This window comes from Centruroides vittatus, unplaced genomic scaffold, assembly GCF_030686945.1.
Source record: "Centruroides vittatus isolate TY-2023 unplaced genomic scaffold, ASM3068694v2 contig_1213, whole genome shotgun sequence".
Classification (NCBI taxonomy): domain Eukaryota; kingdom Metazoa; phylum Arthropoda; class Arachnida; order Scorpiones; family Buthidae; genus Centruroides; species Centruroides vittatus.
Genome location: NW_027120776.1, coordinates 1,388,389 through 1,407,621, shown reverse-complemented (window position 1 = coordinate 1,407,621; position 19,233 = coordinate 1,388,389). Strand labels below are relative to the sequence as shown.

General features: G+C 33.7%; 2 protein-coding genes across 2 annotated transcripts in view; both read right to left on the bottom strand.

The window, feature by feature from the left end:
• Positions 1–394: 394 nt before the first annotated feature.
• On the bottom strand, positions 395–5,910 carry gus (gustavus). The gene is made up of 3 exons (XM_067283650.1): positions 5,142–5,910; positions 3,742–4,640; positions 395–665 (listed from the first exon to the last, which is right to left on the bottom strand). Exons 1-3 carry the CDS (start codon positions 5,249–5,251, stop codon positions 529–531), a joined length of 1,146 nt encoding a protein of 381 aa, XP_067139751.1. The 5' UTR covers positions 5,252–5,910; the 3' UTR covers positions 395–528.
• A 2,703-nt stretch (positions 5,911–8,613) lies between these two features.
• Positions 8,614–19,233, bottom strand: part of Ssu72 (Ssu72 CTD phosphatase) — a 204,141-nt gene continuing 193,521 nt past the window's right edge. Inside the window, exon 7 of the mRNA XM_067283838.1 lies at positions 8,614–8,625. The gene's annotated coding sequence lies outside the window, so the exon portion shown is untranslated. The remainder of the gene's footprint in view (positions 8,626–19,233) is intronic.

Below are 19,233 nucleotides of genomic sequence, written 5' to 3'. Positions count from 1 at the left end.
GGGAATTTCAAAACGGATACGCTACGTATACAAAATAACTGCTTCTGAATTACACAAACCGAATGCTTTAGGTGGCACGCTCGACGTCTCCTCGATTCCTTCCAAACGGCACTCGCTGCACTAAAGCCATTTCATAAAAAATTATGGACCTTTTTTTTTTTTATTTAGAAAATCAAAATGTTTTCTTACTTCTCTACTTTTACTAAACTATCTGAAATTTCTCCTGATCCATTATTTATTTAATTTATTTTTCTTTTGTTTAGTTTCATAAATCTTAATGTTCATCTTCTGTTAAAGAGTGAGCAGAAGATGGCATGCAAGGAGTAATGATGGAAAGTAAATTTCTTTTTTTTTTTGGCACTTTATAATATATATAATATATATAATGATATCGATATATATAACTTATGTATCTGCATATGTAACATGTATGTAATACCAGTGTGCCACTTCTGGACAAAAATGTCATTGGAATTGCATTGGAATTTAGTAATCTACGATTACTCCATTTAATATGCATTGGCATTGTTACCTCCTATTCTGATATAAAAGATAACTTCTAAGTGCCGTTGGAAGATTAAGCTCATGTATACGATGTAGTCTTGCTTTGCCTATCTGCTGTCTTATCACTCTTCTACAGACTTCCTTCAATGGTAACGGTTCAGCTGTGTAAATTAAAAAAAATAATAATTAATATTAAATTAATAATAAAATCAAAGTTAATATATACTACTAGATTACAATAAAAATGCTTGATATGATTTTTCTGCAAGCATTAAGAGAACCTTTCTTCATACCCATTGCAAATTCAGTCAAACTCACAATGGGGATGACACTGTGGCAAAGGACGAAGTTCGACTTAATCTAGGTCCAAAAGTCCCAGAAATCTCTTCTAAGACTTTTGGACTGTCCGGATTCTATCCTGGATTCCCCAGAGTAAGCAGGCCGATGCCTTAACGCACTCGGCCACCTGCCCACCAGACACGATGTTTACTCGTACGTGAATATCAAACAGATCAGAGAGGAACTGACTATAATTTAAAGCTAATAATTAAAGAATATACATTTAATTATATTAGCATTTACAAGATTTTTGTTTGTTAGTGCCTTCAATTCCTTTATATACAAATAAGCCATTAAATTATCCCATTTTAAAGCAGCAGGTTAGAAGCAGCAATTTATACGAATAAAAATCATTATGCTCCATTGCATGATTAAATAATCAACAATTATTAAATAATCATCAATTACTAATGATTAATAGCTTCAGAGTTTCACATGAATATTCACAAAACATTCTATTAAAATTGTTTATGCTTACTTTTAGAATTTCAATACAAAATAGCCTGTGTCAACCATTATTATTATTACTAAATAGATAATAGTAATTTATGAAACTTTTGCAGATAAAATCTCTATTGACAACCTTCGATTTGTTTAAACTAATAAACAAATAAACCTTGCATCTAATTTAAAATACTTACAACAAAACTTTGCAAAACTCGGTGCCATATTGTAATTCGAAAGACCACGCCATTAAGTTTGGAAAACAAAATCGTATTCTTTATCAAAGCAATGTTTTGGGCCATCCTCGGCATAACGAAACGGATCTAAAATGTGTTTTAATCGCTCGTCTGTACTTCTTTGTAATCCGAAAATGGCCGCAAAACATTTTTGACATCCCGAAATTAGTTGTGGGGGTCTTAAAATGTTTTTGATTATTAGTAATTTTGATAAGCTACCTTGCTTCTTCTAGTGCTATTAAATTCTTTTTATTTAAATCATTCTCAAGATATCCATTCAAATCAAAAACTAGTAACATGCAAACATTAACTGTCAATTATCCCTTGTTATTTATTGTAATGGTCAATTGAAATTACTTAACAAATACCAAAAATGAGGTCATAATAAAATTGTCAGCAAGATTTTATCCTTTTGTCAACAGGAATTTCAACTTTCAGAAAACTTCAGCATTTTGTAAACAATTTCATATGTAAGTTTTAAATATTTTTAGAGGGTTTGTGCAGGGTCTTTCATAATCCCGCATGCCAGATCGATGTTACAGACTGCTAAAATTAATCCTACATTAAAGGGTCCTCTAAGGAATCTTGCTAAAGACCTCCGCCTTGTGTTCCTCGACAATCGAGGAACCTCCACCTAATTTAGTTTAGTGTGTTTTTATAAGAAGAAACTATGAATATTCCAAAACATTCGAGCAGAGCAAACATTCCGGAGGGTAAAGATTTATTATTTTGATTATAGTTCCAAACGAACGGCAAAACGGCAAATGTAAGGATGGCAAATGTAAGGATACGGAAACCTAATCATGACCTTAATAACAAATCAGATCAGAAACAATAGAGCTTTATTTTTCCCGTCTGGAAACAAAATTAATTAAAACTAAAACCGAGAAACCGTCTTTTTTTTTATTGTTATAGTCAATCTAAAGTCGATGTTTACATAAGAGTTTGACTGTTCTAAATATTTTGACATTTGTTTTTATTCTAGAAAATGTTTATATTGAAAAACTAAAACTTAAGCGTTATTTTAATATATAATTTTCATAAATATTTATTCTTCTTATCGATAAATGCTAATTGTATACATTATATAATACTGAAACTTAATTCACATTTTAAACAAATAAATGTAAATATATCAGAAATTATTATTTAGATCAATTATAACTATTATAAAAGCACCGCACCTTAGAAAATATAACTAAATAAAGATAAAAACTACTTTCCCAAAGTGTTTAATAAGAAAAAAAAAAAAAAACGCTTTCAAGCAAACTTGCCCGAAAGCTCTCTTTGAAACAAGCTCGTTGCTCGATTGAAAATACTAAAACACTAGAATTAAATGCCATTTAAAGTCCAAAAAGGAAGTGTTATTTCCATTGTAACTTTTATATTTCATTTTATATTACAAGAGAAGGATAAATAATAATAATAATAATAATAAATATAATTTACTTAGAAGAGAGTTTAAATTTGTACCTGTAATTAATAAAGGTCTCAAAACCATCCATTAATCTAATGTATTGATCGGATCATAAGCCGAGAGGATTCTCATTTGTTCACTCTCTGGTCAGTTTTGAATTTTTAGTATAAATTAGCAAGGAGAAAACGAATTTATAATTCATAAAAACTATAAATTTCTTTATTTTATCCGTTTATGTTAAATAGTTTGTCTGTAAAGTACAATTTTCTTATTTTCTTTACAGCAATGAAACCTATAAATTTTTAATGTTTAATAACCTTTGGAACAGAAAGAAACATACTGTACATAATTAATTGTTACTTCTTGCAAAATATTTAGAGAAATTTTCAAAAACTATTTAAGAATTCTTCATTATCTAGTGATTAAATGTGTCGATCAAATTATTTGATATTAAAATCTCCTCGTGTAGAGTTTAAGCAATAAATATAACAGTTGTAAGTATGAATATACTCATTGCATACAACTGTATATTTTTTAAACAAGCAAGTCCAGTAACAACAAATACACAGGATACAGCTGGTCCACCTCATACTCAACTGCCTCTCCTTACCAATGTCAACTTCCTGCCTAGTTTACTGCAGACCATCTGTTCATACTGACAATAAACATGCCTATGATCTAATAATTCCTTTATTTTCTGCTCCCCCTTTCTCTGCCGGGTTTTTTTTTTAAATTTATTTTTGATAATAAATCTTAAAGATTAAAATATAATAATTTTAAAAAGATAGTAAAGTTACTTACGGTCCAATCCTCCAATATATTTCATGGTAATTTCACAATGACCCCAGACGGCACTGACAACCGGATAAAGTTTCTTTCCTTTCAAACCACGAAATGCTATTCCCAGATATTGGCCTTCTACGACGAATGCTAGAGTGCCCTCGTCCATGTCCAAAACCACGAGGAAATTATCTGGCACAATAAATGTCTCGTCAGATTTCAGTAGGCTTGGATAGACTTGTCCGGGACAATTTTTGGTGTCGTGATAAACTTTGTTACGTCCCAGATCCCAGCCCCAAGATTCGGAATTACTACCGACTAAGGACTGGTAACCGACAGAATGTAGAGGAGCATCTCTGGTTGCCACACCAACCACTGCGTGTGTCCCTCGCTGTTTGGTACTCCAGTGAATTTCCCATACGTGAAGACCGCGGGTGTATCCCACTCTTCCTCTTATGCAGTCCGTACTCTGGGCGACGGGATGTCTGTGAAATGTTAATTTATCGTCTTCTTTGACGAATACATTTAGAGAACGATCCTCGGAATTCCATGCGTGCTTCACCTGTACATCGTGATTGGACGGCGGCATATCCAAAAGCATGTCCAATCTGGCCGGTCTGGGCAATTCCTGTCCCAAGTTCAGATCTCTAGGTAGGTGAGAATGGCAGGGTGCCGACGTCTCTCGACTGATGGGTTTGATTCCCGTAGATCCTTTCTGTCCCATGTTGACCAACCAGTGAGGGGCGTAGAAAGGCGGTACGGGTCGGTACACCAAATAGCGATTCCTCGGTTTGGCAGACCTGACGGGTCTTCTGCTGGCTCTCCTCGATTGTCTCAGACTAGGTTCATCGTGCAGATATAGACCAAAACCCGAATAGGCTGCCACTACAAACGGTATCGGATAGCTCGGTTCTTTACACCTGAAAAGAGACATGACACTCCGGTGAGTACGGCAAAACGAATAAAAAAGAGGAGCCCCCACCAAACAGCTGCCTACAGTGCCAGCTGGTCTACTAAGTTTTTGGCCACCTGCACGGGGGAGCCTTTTGTTTCCTACCCCCCTTTCTAATATATCAGCACGTGGCTAATAAGCACATCCTAGCAGTTAGAAACACTTCCATCCGTAAAGGTCTACAACCTCCACCACCTGGTACACTTCATTTTTAATTTATCGTTAAGCAATTTCGCGAATTTGGCGGTACAAGGGTCGACACCGTGCGCAAATATCGAGCAGAATCGTAAAATCAGCAGGATAGACGCGAATGCGATCGATAAACCTCGTCGTTCTTGCAGACAACCCAAGAACACCAACTCTTCCCCGTGGCTAGTAACGACATTTAAAACGCGCCACCGGAGCAGGGGGGCGGAAATCGAGAAAAATTTGGTAAACAAAAGCCCGGAGAAGGCGAGGGGGGACCAACCTGGTGTCCATCGATGCTGACCATGTGGACGAAGCAGCATATGTCGACGGATGCGGATAGGGTTCTAAAGCAAACCAACAGGGCCACAGGATCACAGGCTGCACTTGCATTGTTCCATGCTGACAAAAGCACACAATATGTTCACAGTGCAGACTTTCCGAGCAATGAATGAAAGGCGAAACTGCCACTGCGCACGCGCGCGACCCCCACACCGAGCCAAGCGGGAGAGACGAGAGCGAGGAGAGAGAGGAGGGGGGACAGACGAGAAAAACTCGGGCAGTACCATTCCGTCACAGCGGGGTGGGCGACGCACCAGATCAATACCCAGTCTGCTCCAGTGATGGAGGTCGATGACCCTCTCGAGGCACACCCGGGTGGGGGGCGTTGCGGGTGGTCTACGTTTGACCCACTCGGACTGCAGACAGACGGGCAAGAAGAAGGAAAAAAAAAAAAAAAGCGCCAGATACGACGAAAATAAAGGCACACTCGCTAATTAACGCCGACAGAGTAAAACGTGACGATCTTCCGAACGCCGAGCGCGCTAATTTATGTCACTGATGCCAAGGTGTGACGTTCCAGAAACCGAAAAAATCTGTGCCAAGCGCTGAAAATCGCATCCAAGAGCCCCGTTTACCCGCGCAATCAAACGGCAATCGATCAAGAAGAAATCGCACAGAAAACGGATTTCCCCTCGCCCCAAATCAAATATACACAACAGCACCACTTGAATCGGAAGTAATTCCCGAAAATCCCGACTGCATAAATCACGCGCCGAGGGGGGAGGAAAGTTTTTTTTTTCACTTGGCTCCTTTCTCCTCTAAACAATGCAGAACATTCGAACCTTTTCCACAGTTCCGTAACGTCACAAAGGGTTCATACAATTCCATTCATTTACCTTGACTTATTAAACGTTTCTGTCGAAAATTTCATTTTTCGTGTAAACAATGCCAACGTTCTAAATAATTACGCCAGGCCTTGATACATATAGACAAAGGGGCCAAGGTCCGTCGGCGATAATCCCAGACCGTTTCGAACCCCCCACGCTATCTGCAAGTATATTAACAAACCGATAATAAATAAATAAATCACAAAATTTTCCCAGTGTTCTGAAATCAATTTATCAACACAACAAAACGGTTTATCGAGTCAAGGTTGAAGTTTAGCGCCGATAAGCCGTAACGTTCGGCATCTGTATAACATTGATTCAATACGAATTTTAGCTTAGGGTGGTGTTTAAAACACAGGAGAAATCCGCGTGTCACGTGAGGTCGCATCCAAATATAACCGAGATACGAAACAGTGTAGTAACACGACATCTAAGAGACGGGTTTAATGAATTACTAGAGGAGGGAAGGTACTCACCAGCTACTGAGCACAAACTCTATTAAAAAAAAAAATTCCTGCTGTAAGCTAAAATAAAGAGAAATATTAAAAATAAAAAGAAGGAAGCGAGATATTCTAGAAATAGAATAAAATTAGCAAATCTCTCTATAATTATTCAAGAACTTGAATGATTATTGTGATGAACTTACCCGCACAATCAAGAAAGCAGAAGTTGGATTACACTATAGTAATTAGCACTCAAATTATAGCAGAGAATAATTATTCAACGTATTTTGTACACCCTGCATGAGAAAAAGTTGGATTTATAAATAGTTAATTGTAATTTTTTATACCGGAAAGGAACAATCTTATACACCTTTATAATATAATTCAGATTATCCATGCTCACACACAGGCTCCAGTGCAGAGTGTAAACATGGGAGCCAAGATACTAAAGGGTGAGCATTAACAAAGGGGCCCTTTAGTTCTGAAGCCTGTAAAAAAGCACAGGTCGTGAACTCACAAAGATAGTTCTTTGCGTTCACACAATATTCGAACATATTACGGGAATAGAATACGGGCAAAAAACAATGTATAATCTTACACGCCTAAAACTTTAAAAATTTCCGCTATAAGGAAAATATATATCTAATATAAACTTTAGAGTCATTATACACGAAGGATAGCTTATTAACTTAAATTAATACAATTAATTTGAGTGTTTTAGTGTGTTTATGTGCAAGCGCACGCATGCACAATTATGTTACATTAATTAACAGAATTGTTTTATTTAAAAAAAGATAACTTGAAAGCATATTTATCCTTAAAATGTAGTATTTCTAGTAGTAAAAGACATTGACGAATTGCCTTTTTGAATTTTGTTTGCATGTGAAATTTCTCCATGACGGATGATTTCCATTATGAGATTCAACAGAAATCCCTGATGGGTATTTTGTAAAGTATAAAATAGAAAATGAAGTGAACAAATAGTGCAGGATCTCTTATGTTCGAAACAATGTAAGTGCCTTGATGCAAACGTTATATGAAACAGTTAAAACTGGTTCATAACTAATCAAACATAAAATTACAATTGGCTTTATGTGGATAAACACAGAGAAATTTTAGCTGTCATTTTAAATTATACAGTTATAATGAATATAAATACATGAAGATGAAACAGTAGAGGTGTTTAATAACATTGCAAAATTCCCCGACAGATCACTGTGACACTATATCCCCTGCATAGACTATTTGGGGAAGGAAAAAAAAATCTATTTTCATGCATCAAGGCTATATAAATTTATGGTCCTAACAAATTTTGATTCTATAGTGGAGACCTTACTATGGCCCTCCAACACACTCTTCCAAGGGCAGATGGGTAGGACATATTCAGAATAGTGTTTCTCAACCTTTCCTTTGAAACTGACTAGAAAAAAAACTCCTTTAGTAAGCAATGTTTTTCTAATTACTTCATAAAAAAATTTAAATGTGTTTATTATTTAATTAATCGTCTTTCATCTGACCGGTTGATGTGATTTCCTATATTTTTTTCCATTCAAAATTAATTTTTTTCACCGAGATACGCTAATTTAAAACCAGACGAGTTTATGCGATGTCCGAGTCTACAAATTTTGTACATTTTGTGTGTTAAAGGTTACTTCTGTGGCCGGATTTTCTCTGTTATTGATTAAGTGCACTGACTATTACTAATTAGGTTATGTGAATAATACTAGCAGCAGAGAAGACAATTGAAACTGTACATACTTTGTCCGTCGCCATTAATCATCGATTTCAACTAATTAATCTCTGCATCGCCATTATTGTTCTAAATTATTAATGTTTTTGTCATATAATATATCGTTAAATGGTGAAGATATTAATAATTTAACATGCCTTTCTATTAATTTCAAATTATTCTTCTTGTTAACTTATTAATAATACAATATTTAAACATTTTTTTTTAATTGTATCTTATGAATTTAATGAATGATGTATTGTATAAAATGATGTATCTTTGTAATTTCTTGTATAATAATAAAATTGGATATACAGTAAATCCATTATAACATGGTGAAAAAATTGCGATCGTGTTCGTATAACACGCTAAAAGAGACTCGTATAACACGGTAAAATGTCATCGCCGACTCGTGTCGCGACAGGATTGGTCAAATCTGGACCAGTAGCGGATATTGTACAAACAGTCGAGTTTAAACGAGCAGCGGACCTACTAAAAAACATTTATTATTTAACAGCCATAAAAATTATATTTATATTAATGATGTTTCCAAAGTTAAGTTATTTTTCTGTGAAAAATTCACTGATCAGGAAACACGCGTCTGCCGTTCGATGAGCCGCTCTGCGACGAAAACAAGCTTAAGCAATGGTGTCGTCAAACGGTGCACACTTGGTAAGTAATCCTACAATTTTTTGTTTATAGCATAGTTTATATGGATTATTCCCAAAAAAATTATACGTGATTTGGAAATGGTGAGTCAAATTAGTCTAGAATCGATTAATTTTATGGAAGAAAACCTTTCAAACAGCAGTAGCCCCTAAACTGCACACGTGCCGCATTGTGATTGGCTCATGTATTTAAGTGACTCGTACAACACAGATTCATATAACACGGAACATATCTACTGTGTTATAGGGGGTCCCACTGTATTATTAAAAATACAGTCTTCGAAATGAAATACTACCATTTTAAACTATTGTAATTATCTAATTATAAATCAAAAATGTTGTAATGTACATTAAAACATAAGAAAACTGTCCAAGTTTCCCATTTGCCCATTACAATTTCTCAATGTGTGTGTACCTCGTGTAGCATGGCACATGGCAAATCTGAAATTCTTCCTACGCTGCTATGGCATAATTACCATCATTCCTCTCACAGCAGCTACAATTCTACAGCTCCTGCTGGTGTTGCATGATGAGTGATTCTGACTTTGCAAATTGCAGTACACAAAACATCTCTGTTGCAAAATCGCCATTTTTGTTTACAGTGTTTCCTAAAGATAGTAGACAATAAGACATTTCAATGCAGATGGGAGATGAAACTCGGACAGTTACTCTATCCAGCGTATATTGCATCCTTTTTGGATAATAATTAACACAATTACAGTAATTTAAAATGGCAGAATTCAATTTGGAAGACCCCGTATATGAAAGAAATACTCTAGTATATGCAACTCCATATTAAACAGATCAAACAAAAATCATGTACATGCAAGCTTATAAGAGCCAAGACAGAGAGAGACTCCCACTTTCAGAACTGACCTCAGTTGAGAGATCAGAAGCTGAGATGGAAGGTCTCAAAAACATTTTATCCTTAAATGTCTTGGCATGGTTTTATCCAGTTACGGCAATGCAATATGGGCAATCTGTCAAGGGGGAGATGCCTTCCAGGAGGTCTTTTAAGAAAAACTGACCGCTATTTAGTGATATGAATAAAACCCAGAAAACTTCGTGTGGCCAACCCACTGGTGAGGCACAAACCCACAACCAAATACCAATGTTAAATGGTTTTATCCACTCGACCACTGGTGGGCTTAAATGTCTTGGCTCTTATAATGCTAGAAGTACTTGATTTCTGTTCAATGTATTTGACTTACAGAATACTGGTTCTATTGGATTTATTTATTGATTAATAATGAGACAAAGAGAAGGCTAACCATTTATATTTTATTTGGAAAAACTTTTCAAACCAAATAATAAACCAATAATAATATGCAATGTGAGTTTCTAAAACTTAATTTTATTACATTATTTTCATTTATGCTATACTTGAACTTCACAGAAATTTGCATAAAAGGGACTGAAGAGGGGCAAAAAAAGTGCACTTTTCAAAATAAAAATGACAATGGCTGGCTGGCAGGCTACCACTCTGGAGAGACAGATCAAATCCAAATTGGTCAAAAAACTCCAAGAATTTTTTGGGGGAGAATCCCCATCAAAATATGTCGGATCCCGACTCGCACCACCTGGCAAACCCACATGCTAAAAATAGGCTTTCAGTTCAAAAGAAAAATGACAATTTAGTTGGTGTGTGGCTTCCTTAAAAGCAACTATCATATATGTTTTATTCACAGAAGCTGCTTTGATAAAATATATACATACAGTCCTTGACTTTTGAACAATTTGCTCTTTCATACAAAGTACTTAGATATCCCAGAATCAATTTCCGTATGTCAAATTTGCACTTTTGTATATTTTCAGTCAGCAAATAAAAACCTCGAGCTATGGTATGATGGCACTTTCTGCCAGTTTCAGTACTGATAATATGGATTTTCTGTTTAATCTATGGTTTCGAGTTTCAAAGTTTTAAATGATGTCTTGTGCATTGTAGCATATTTCCTAAAAAAAAAAAGTAAAACTTGTTCATCATAACAAGTAGATTAGGTTTACACAGTATTTATTTGTTTAGATATTTGTCTCATGTAGCCACTTCACCTGTTCTGTTATGTAAAAAATAAAAATATAATGTTTTATAACTCTCTTGAACAAACAATACAGATCTATAACTACTATATTAAATTTGCTGAAGATTTACAGTATCACCTATGAAATGATAGCACTTTACAGATCTTGCTGTCTTGCTGTTTGTTGCAAGCACTGCAGCCAGATAACACATAAGAAAATTGTAAAATCTGTGTTAAAAGTAGCCAAAAGCCTCGCACAAAATGACAGGAAATTTTGTGTATTTCCTAAAATAATTTTTTTCTTTTTTCATGTGCTATTAAATACATAAAATTTTCAAGTTGGAAAACTTCTTAAGCAAGTCACTTTTTCAGTTGTGGACCATGATTTCAGTCTACTTAAGTGAGGAATACTCTTAAATGGGATCAATTTATACAATAAAAATTTAAATATCTCTTACGGAAAATAAGTTCAGACTTTTTCACATTCTATTACTTTACCAGATGTTCCAGTAAAAGCTTATTAAACCGTTTACCAGTGCATCAGTTGTGAATGAGACTGATGTATACCGGAACATACCTAATGTTGATATTGTGCAGTCGGCAATTGCTGAAAATAGAGCTGAAATCTCAAATGAAAAATCATCATACCAGGTTAAGTCCAATGATTTAATCTCACAATTTCTTTGTTTCTACGACTGAAGTAAATTCCAAAAACAAATACACTAGACCCCCCTATAACACGGGGGACATTGGCCATATCAGAGATGTGTTCATATAAGATGGATTCGTATAACACAGCGGAAAAATTGCAATTGTGTTCGTATAACACGCTAAAAGAGGCTCGTATAACATGGTAAAAGAATGAGACAGATTGTCATGGCTGATTCGTGTCTCGACAGGATTGGTCGAATCTGGACATTGCACAAACCATTGAGTTTAAACAAGCAGCGGACCTACTAAAAACATTTATTATTCAACAGCCATAAAAAGTATATTTCTATTAATGATGTCTCCAAAGTTCAGTGAATTTTTCGCAGAAAGAATAACTTATCGGGAAACGTGTCTACCGTTTGATGAGCCGCTCCGTGACAAAAACAAGCTTACGAACGGTGCGCACTCGGTAAGTATTCCTACAATTTTTTGTTTATAGCATAGTTTATATGGATTATTCCCAAAAAATTATATGTGATTTGGAAATGTTCGAGTCAAATTAGTCTAGAATCGATTAATTTTATGGAAGAAAACCTTTCAAACAGCAGTACCCCCTAAACTGCACAAAAGTCGGGCTGTGAACGGCTCATGTATTTGTAAAATCTAAGTGATTTGTACAACATGGAATTCATATAACATGAAACATATCTACCGTGTTATAGGGGGGTCTACTGTATTTCACACCTGAGAAGATGGAAGCACACATAACTACAACAACAATAACACCTGTTCAATTGACTGTACAAAGCTTATACATGGACATTGGCCATATCAGAAATGTGTACAAGTCAAGAGAGAATTTTTAGCAAAACAAACCCTCAAAAAGTGTAAAAGACGACAAGGGAAAATTTAACACTATCCCACAAATCATGTGATCAACCTTTACGTGAGGCATCGGCACAATTAAGGCTGTACGGCTCGCAAAATTTTGTCTGTTATAGGTAGAATACGAGATCTTGTTACTAATACATAACTAATAAGAATGAATTAAAACAATGCGAATGAACATCAATGGAAACTGATCTTATGAAATAAGATATTTCCTGCATTGCTACTTCCCGTTATTTTTTTGCTATTGTGTTAAAGGAAAAGATCAAATTGAATAATTTAACTACAATTTATGGTTTTTAAAAATATTAAAATTATTCAAAGTTTCATAATTACTTCAAATAACACTTTCAGATACAAGATAAGAAATTTAATTTCTAAAATAAACAAACTTATTAAGCAGACTTCATAGCATAATGTAGCAATATTACAGACAAATTATAATATATCAAACACACGATCTGCTGGGTTATCTATCGGACTATATTAAGGCTAACTAATTAGACGCAAATCAATTTTGGCTAGTAGTAGTGGTTAAACACCTACCTCTAGCCAAATTGACTCATATCTATTAGTTACTAGCTTTAATATAGCCTAATAGATAATCCAGCATATTGTTTGGCAATATAAATATACAGGATAGCTGTTTACTATGTCTGCTTATTTGATGTTTAAGCTGAAAATTATTATACGGGCACACCGCCGAATTTCCAGCAACTGACGATCTGGCAGCTTGTTTAATCTGGACAAAATCACAAGAGATAACTTGAAATTCCTGCAGCTACCAGACTAGTTTACTGGGCAGTTATAGATGGCATTATGTGTATGGCATTTAATATTTATTTTAAGTTTCTAGCAGTTTACAATACTTTAGATGAATGGAAGATGTAGAATTAGAGATGTGATGATGAATTATTATTATACGTGATCATAGTCAGTCTGGCAAAATAATTAATCCGGCAGAGATTTGGGAACCAAGGTTGCTGGAAATTCGGCGGTATATCTGTATAAAACTTTTGGAAAAAAAGATATTATTCTAATTTTACATTCAATAACGTTTACCAATAATAAACATGTTAATGGATCTTTAATTAAATCCAGAAAAATCATACACAGAGCCATCTTTAAAGGTACGACCTTGATACCAAACACACGACCAATTGAGGTTTACCGACAATGTGAAATATACAATTCAGTTTCTAGAATGGTGATACAAGATGTTATTGATGACTCGAGTAGATTTTATATTTCGTCAAAAGCAACAAATGTCGAGGAATAATTATAAATAATCTTTTTACCTTTTATATTTGTTTACATTTTATCATATTTTATCTTCGTAATGGTTTTCCAACTGATTATTTCATCTAATTGTTATGATAACTTAGCCTTCATTGCTATCTCAATACTGCTGAAATCAAGCTGATTTGCATTCCACAAACAAACTTTGTTTGACTATTCTTCATTTTACGAACAGTTTGAAACTAAGAAAGTAATTTTTAACAATAAAACATGCTAAATTTAATTTTGTATATTCTAACTAATTGCTTGAACGGTTTAAATACTCTTTTCAGCAAGACTTTAATTTATTTAAAAGAATCTAATTTAACTTGAACGTTGTTCAAGCTAAATCAGCTTACAAAGAGGTGTTTTATACTAATTGCAATAGTTGACAAAAGAATTCTTTGTTCAAGAGGAAGACCTTTAAAGACAGTCAAAAACATTTGATATAAATAACTGTTGGAGTTCTATGGATTTTAAACTAATTAGAAGAATACAGTGGGTAATCGGACAATGAACACTTTCGCAAAAGATTTTTATGTTTGGACATCAAACACCTCACAGAACAAACACAAGAAGAAGCAAGAATGCATTTAACATTTGTATATTTTAATGGCATCTATTAATGGTTTATGGAACAAGACTTTCACAGTTGTATACATAACCTTTTTTGCACTAGTTAATTTCTATTCTCTGAATTTTTGTAAGTGCTTTTCTGAACATTTTATTGAAGAAAACTGATAATAATATGGGGCCTAAAAAGAGCAAAGTGTCAAGAACTCTGTTCACTATAGAAACTAAGCAAGAGATAATAGCCAAGGCAGATGATGTCTAATATTGTAGGCAGATGGCTTCAACAGGTCTACAGTAAGCACAGCCTTAGCTAAGAAAAATATAATCAAGATGACTCGAGCAGCTAAAGGAGTAACGAAAATCGCATCTAAGAAACAAAGATGTGCGATCCATGAAAAAATGGCGAGATAGCTTTTAGTTTGTTATTACATGTAAATGAACGTAGTAAGAAAGTATATAATTTATTTATTTATTTTTTGGGGTCTCAAGAACAAATTAATCAAATTACCATAAAAATCTATGGTAAATCGATAATTGGTTAACAAATAATTCGGATAGCAAACCTGGTCTTGAAACGGATTATGTTCGTTAACCGATCACTCACTGTATTTTCTTTAAGAAGGTTTAAACAACAAAACAGAGAATAAAAAGATAAAATCCAAATCATCCATCACTATTCTATTTTATTTTTAAATTCCATTAGTGTATATATTTTTCTGTATTATTACTTTTTTTAATTTATTGAATTGTATGTTTGTCGTTAATATCTGTAAATGTATTCACATTTTACATTTGTACAAACGACAGGGTCATTTCCATCAATAACGCCTCTGTGGCATGGAGGGCCTGCTTTAAGTTGGACATGGCACAACTGGAATCGACTTCTCCACAGTCTTTGGGATGCTCACCATATGCAACGCTGACCTATTCTTGTATATATTTGTCTTATTGTTTACGGATTTTTGAGCTTATATTGTGTTGTTATTTTTTTCTTTTTGCTGTTTGTTTTTTCACTGTTTACTTATGTATTTATTTGTAATTTTATTTCATTCTATTATTTTAATTTTATTTTAAAACAACTGGAAAACAATGTTTGGAAAATTATCCATTATATATTTTATTTTCGCTACGTTCAATTTTGTATTCTACCTGAGGATAGTCTTTAATATTGACCGAAAATGTTTCTAATTAATTGCTTTCCTGTTTTTAAAGGTTTTGAGAATATTTGAGTTATCATATTTGCTTATAATCATTGGCGCCACCACACGATCTTTCAAAGTATGGCTGGCTGAACACAAGTACGATATCAGTAAAGGAAAATGCAACACCGCCTAGCCAGGAATGCCGCAGATGACGACATTCAAGTTCATCTAGACCAGGGGTTCTCAAAGTGGGTGATACCGTCCCCCTGTGGGCGGTGAGTAAATCTAAGGGGGTGCTGGAGGCAGGGTACTGAACGGTGACCAAAGGCAAAAGTTGGGGTCACTGATGGGTTAGGGAGCGTTGGGTATAACTTTATGGAACAAAGGGGACGGTGGATTGAAAAAGTTTGAGAACCAATGATCTAGACCAAGCTTTCATCATAAGACGATCTAAACATGAAGACCAAATAAGGACACCGGAAGCTCTCGAAATATTTAAATCCGTAAAGAGCGGCCGTTGCATTAATTTCAAAGAGGAAGGACAAGTATCTTATGCATGGCAATCATTATACCTAAGGAAGCAGTTGAATTAAAAATTATTTTAAAGAAATTTAAATTCGATTTAATCGATTTAAAATATTATTTTAAATTTTTAAGAGAATTAGTTGAAAAATTCTCGTTTATATGTTTTTAAATACTTTTTAAAAATATTCCAATTTCCACATTCCAATTTAATGAATCCCGAGGAAGATCTCCTAAGTAGATCGAAAACGTTAGAGGTTGCAATTGATTATCGAATTTGCAATTAATTATCCTGGAATTTCTTTAAAGGTTCAATTCGTTGCTATTTTGCAGTTTCTATTTTGTAAACTCAAACTTTCTACAAATATCATCATCTGGTACGTGCTCTTCTAAAATAAATGCTACCATTTTTAATTATCATAATTATATTATTAAATGAGAAGTATAAAACAAATACCAATTGACACAGTAACTGTCTGAGCATCATCTCTCATCCTCATTCAAACATCTTTTCATCTACAACCTCTAGAAAGTGCCATAAATGAAAATGGCAGTTCTGCACGAGAAAAAGTGTGTTATGTTCTGCAGTTTGCAAAATCGAAATCACTTGTCATCATTCAACACAAGTAATCAGCAGGAGCCACAGAATTGTGGCTGCTGTGGAAGGAATGACAACAAATATGCTATAGTAAGCGTAGGAAAAATTTGAGTATCAGTCAGATATGTGCCATGTGGAACGAAGTGCATATACTGAGGAACTGTAATGGGCAAATGGAAAACATGGACAGTTTTCCAATGTTTTAATGTACAGGGTGATTATAATAAAAGTTGCCCTACTCAGACCCGTCTATAACCTGTTCTCGTGGACGTATTTTGATGAAATTTGGTATATATGTTATATGAACCATGGGGAAAAGGAAAATGCAAAAAAATATTTAGTTCGAATTTTTACCACTAGGTGAAAAAATGGCGCATGAAGAACAAGAAACACAAAATGGAAACACGCAAAAGGCTTTTATTCACAACATTTGTTCAATGTGCAATCCATTTGCATCAATTACATGTTCAAAACGCCTTACAATGCAATCCATTTGCATCAGTTACGTGTTCAAAACACCTTACAGCATTGTAAAGCATTTTGAACATGTAATTGATGCAAATGGATTGCACATTGAACAAATGTTGCGAATAAAAGCCTTTTGCGTGTTTCCATTTTGTGTTTCTTGTTCTTCATGCGCCATTTTTTCACCTAGTGATAAAAATTCAAACTAAATATTTTTTTGCATTTTCCTTTTCCCCATGGTTCATATAACATATATACCAAGTTTCATCAAACTACGTCCACGAGAACAGGCTGTAGACAGGTCTGAGTAGGGCAACTTTAATTACAACCACCCCGTACATCACAATGTTATTGGATAATAATTAGCACAATTACAATCATTTAAAATGTAGCACTCTTTTTGGAGAACTGTCTATTCTACTATAATAAAAACTGTAACGTGAAGTTCTTTAATAGACTTGTACTGAATTTACATTTGTTCCACATTCAAAAGAACAAAATTCTAAAATAAAAAAGTGTTACAGTTGCGCATACATTAAAATGTTCCAATTATATTCGAAATTTCAAATCTCCATTGAATAAAAATGTTAACCTGTCAGAGAGAACAATGAATACTTCAGTTGTGAAGTCAAATATTTTCCAACGGATATCTAGCCATTTACTTAAATTATTAAGCTCGATTTCTATTCCCGAATCTTTTCTCTCTTCCAAATTAAAATTAAACATTAAAATATGTTAAATAAATTATTAAATTGAAGAAAAATGACAGCGCAATTACTTTTAGAATAAGTTTTATTTGAAAAATTATTAATTTAACAGTCATAAATTCTACACTTTAAATTTCTTTCTGGATTATTAAAAGTTTTAGAATCAGATTACAGTAACAAAGATATAGTGTACCAGTATAAATGTTTAAGTAGAAAATCTTAAAAGTGATAGCATACAGCATATTTGATTTACGTAAAGTACAGCATAAATTAAATAAAGAGTTTATTTGTAAGGACTTAGCGATGATACAGAGTAGTTTCAAATATTATCCCTTAATCTATAATAAATAACTTTTCAAGATTTAAACATTTCTCATCACCCAACTCCTCTTGTGATGAGAAACACATTAAATTTTAAACATTTATTTTCTGTGGATTCCATGAATAAAATTTGAAACTTCTCACCAGAATCAGCAAGTCTACTTTATAAATAAATTTCTCATTTGATTGATCATCTAGCAGAACGGTTTTAAAAGTTAAATTGTCGTGGAATAATTCCATACAGAGTTAAAAAATATAATTTAAATGGCTTTTATATGTTAATGTAACAATTATATTATGTTCCATTTGCATTTGAACATCTTGTCATCTATTACCTCTGAAAGAATCAAACAAAAATGGTGATTCTGCAACAGGAAGGCATTTTGTGTTCCGTAGTTCGCAAGATCAAAATCACTCATTGCCGCGTGGCATGATTAATCTGCAGGAGCTATAGAAATTTGGCGGCTGTGGGAGGAGTGACGTGGATATGTTGTAGCTAATGCAGGAAGAATTTGGGTGTCGGTTGATGTGTGCCGTGTGATATGAGGGCAAGTGTAAAACTTAGACAGTTTTCCAATGTTTTAATGTATGTTATAATGTTCTTGAATAATAATTAACATAATTACAATAATCAAAATTTCAATACTTTATTTTTTTTTATAAAGTAAGCAATTATAGTGGTAATAAATTTGCAAGCTGTGTTGACTTCTACTTACTAAACAGGAAATTTCTCACAGTAACTTAAGAGATGTGTTAAATAAAAATAATTTCTTAGCTAAGAAAAGAAATTTTCAATATAAACACTGAAATATTGTATATTCTTTGATGCAGCCAGTATTTGTCAGGCTTTCCAGTAGTTCAGATTAATAATTTAACTGAATTATCCAGTTATGTAGAGTATTTTATAAAATAAATAAATCATACAACAGATTCTTAGTGCAGGAAGTAAAAAATTTTAATAAATGAAACATTTTCAACAAATTATGCACCATATTCAGTATACAAATGTAGTCAGAACAGAATAAAGCTCTATCTCCTTATGATCTAATCAATGTATTTGTATACTAAAGATGGTTATATAATTGATGAAAAATATTTATTTATTATTGTTTTTGGCTTCCTGAACTAACAATTATCTTTTTTGTTTGTTTATTTATCATCATGGTGCCAAATTATAAATAATTTCATTATTGTAATTATTAT

Excerpts from the sequence above, each read along its gene's own strand:
- gus (XM_067283650.1), bottom strand. The coding sequence starts at position 5,251 with ATGCAAGTGCAGCCTGTGATCCTGTGGCCCTGTTGGTTTGCTTTAGAA. Across the intron at positions 4,641-5,141 it reads TCAGCATCGATGGACACCAG|GTGTAAAGAACCGAGCTATC; the intron begins GTTGGTCCCCCC and ends GTCTCTTTTCAG. Across the intron at positions 666-3,741 it reads ATATATTGGAGGATTGGACC|CTGAACCGTTACCATTGAAG; the intron begins GTAAGTAACTTT and ends TAATTTACACAG.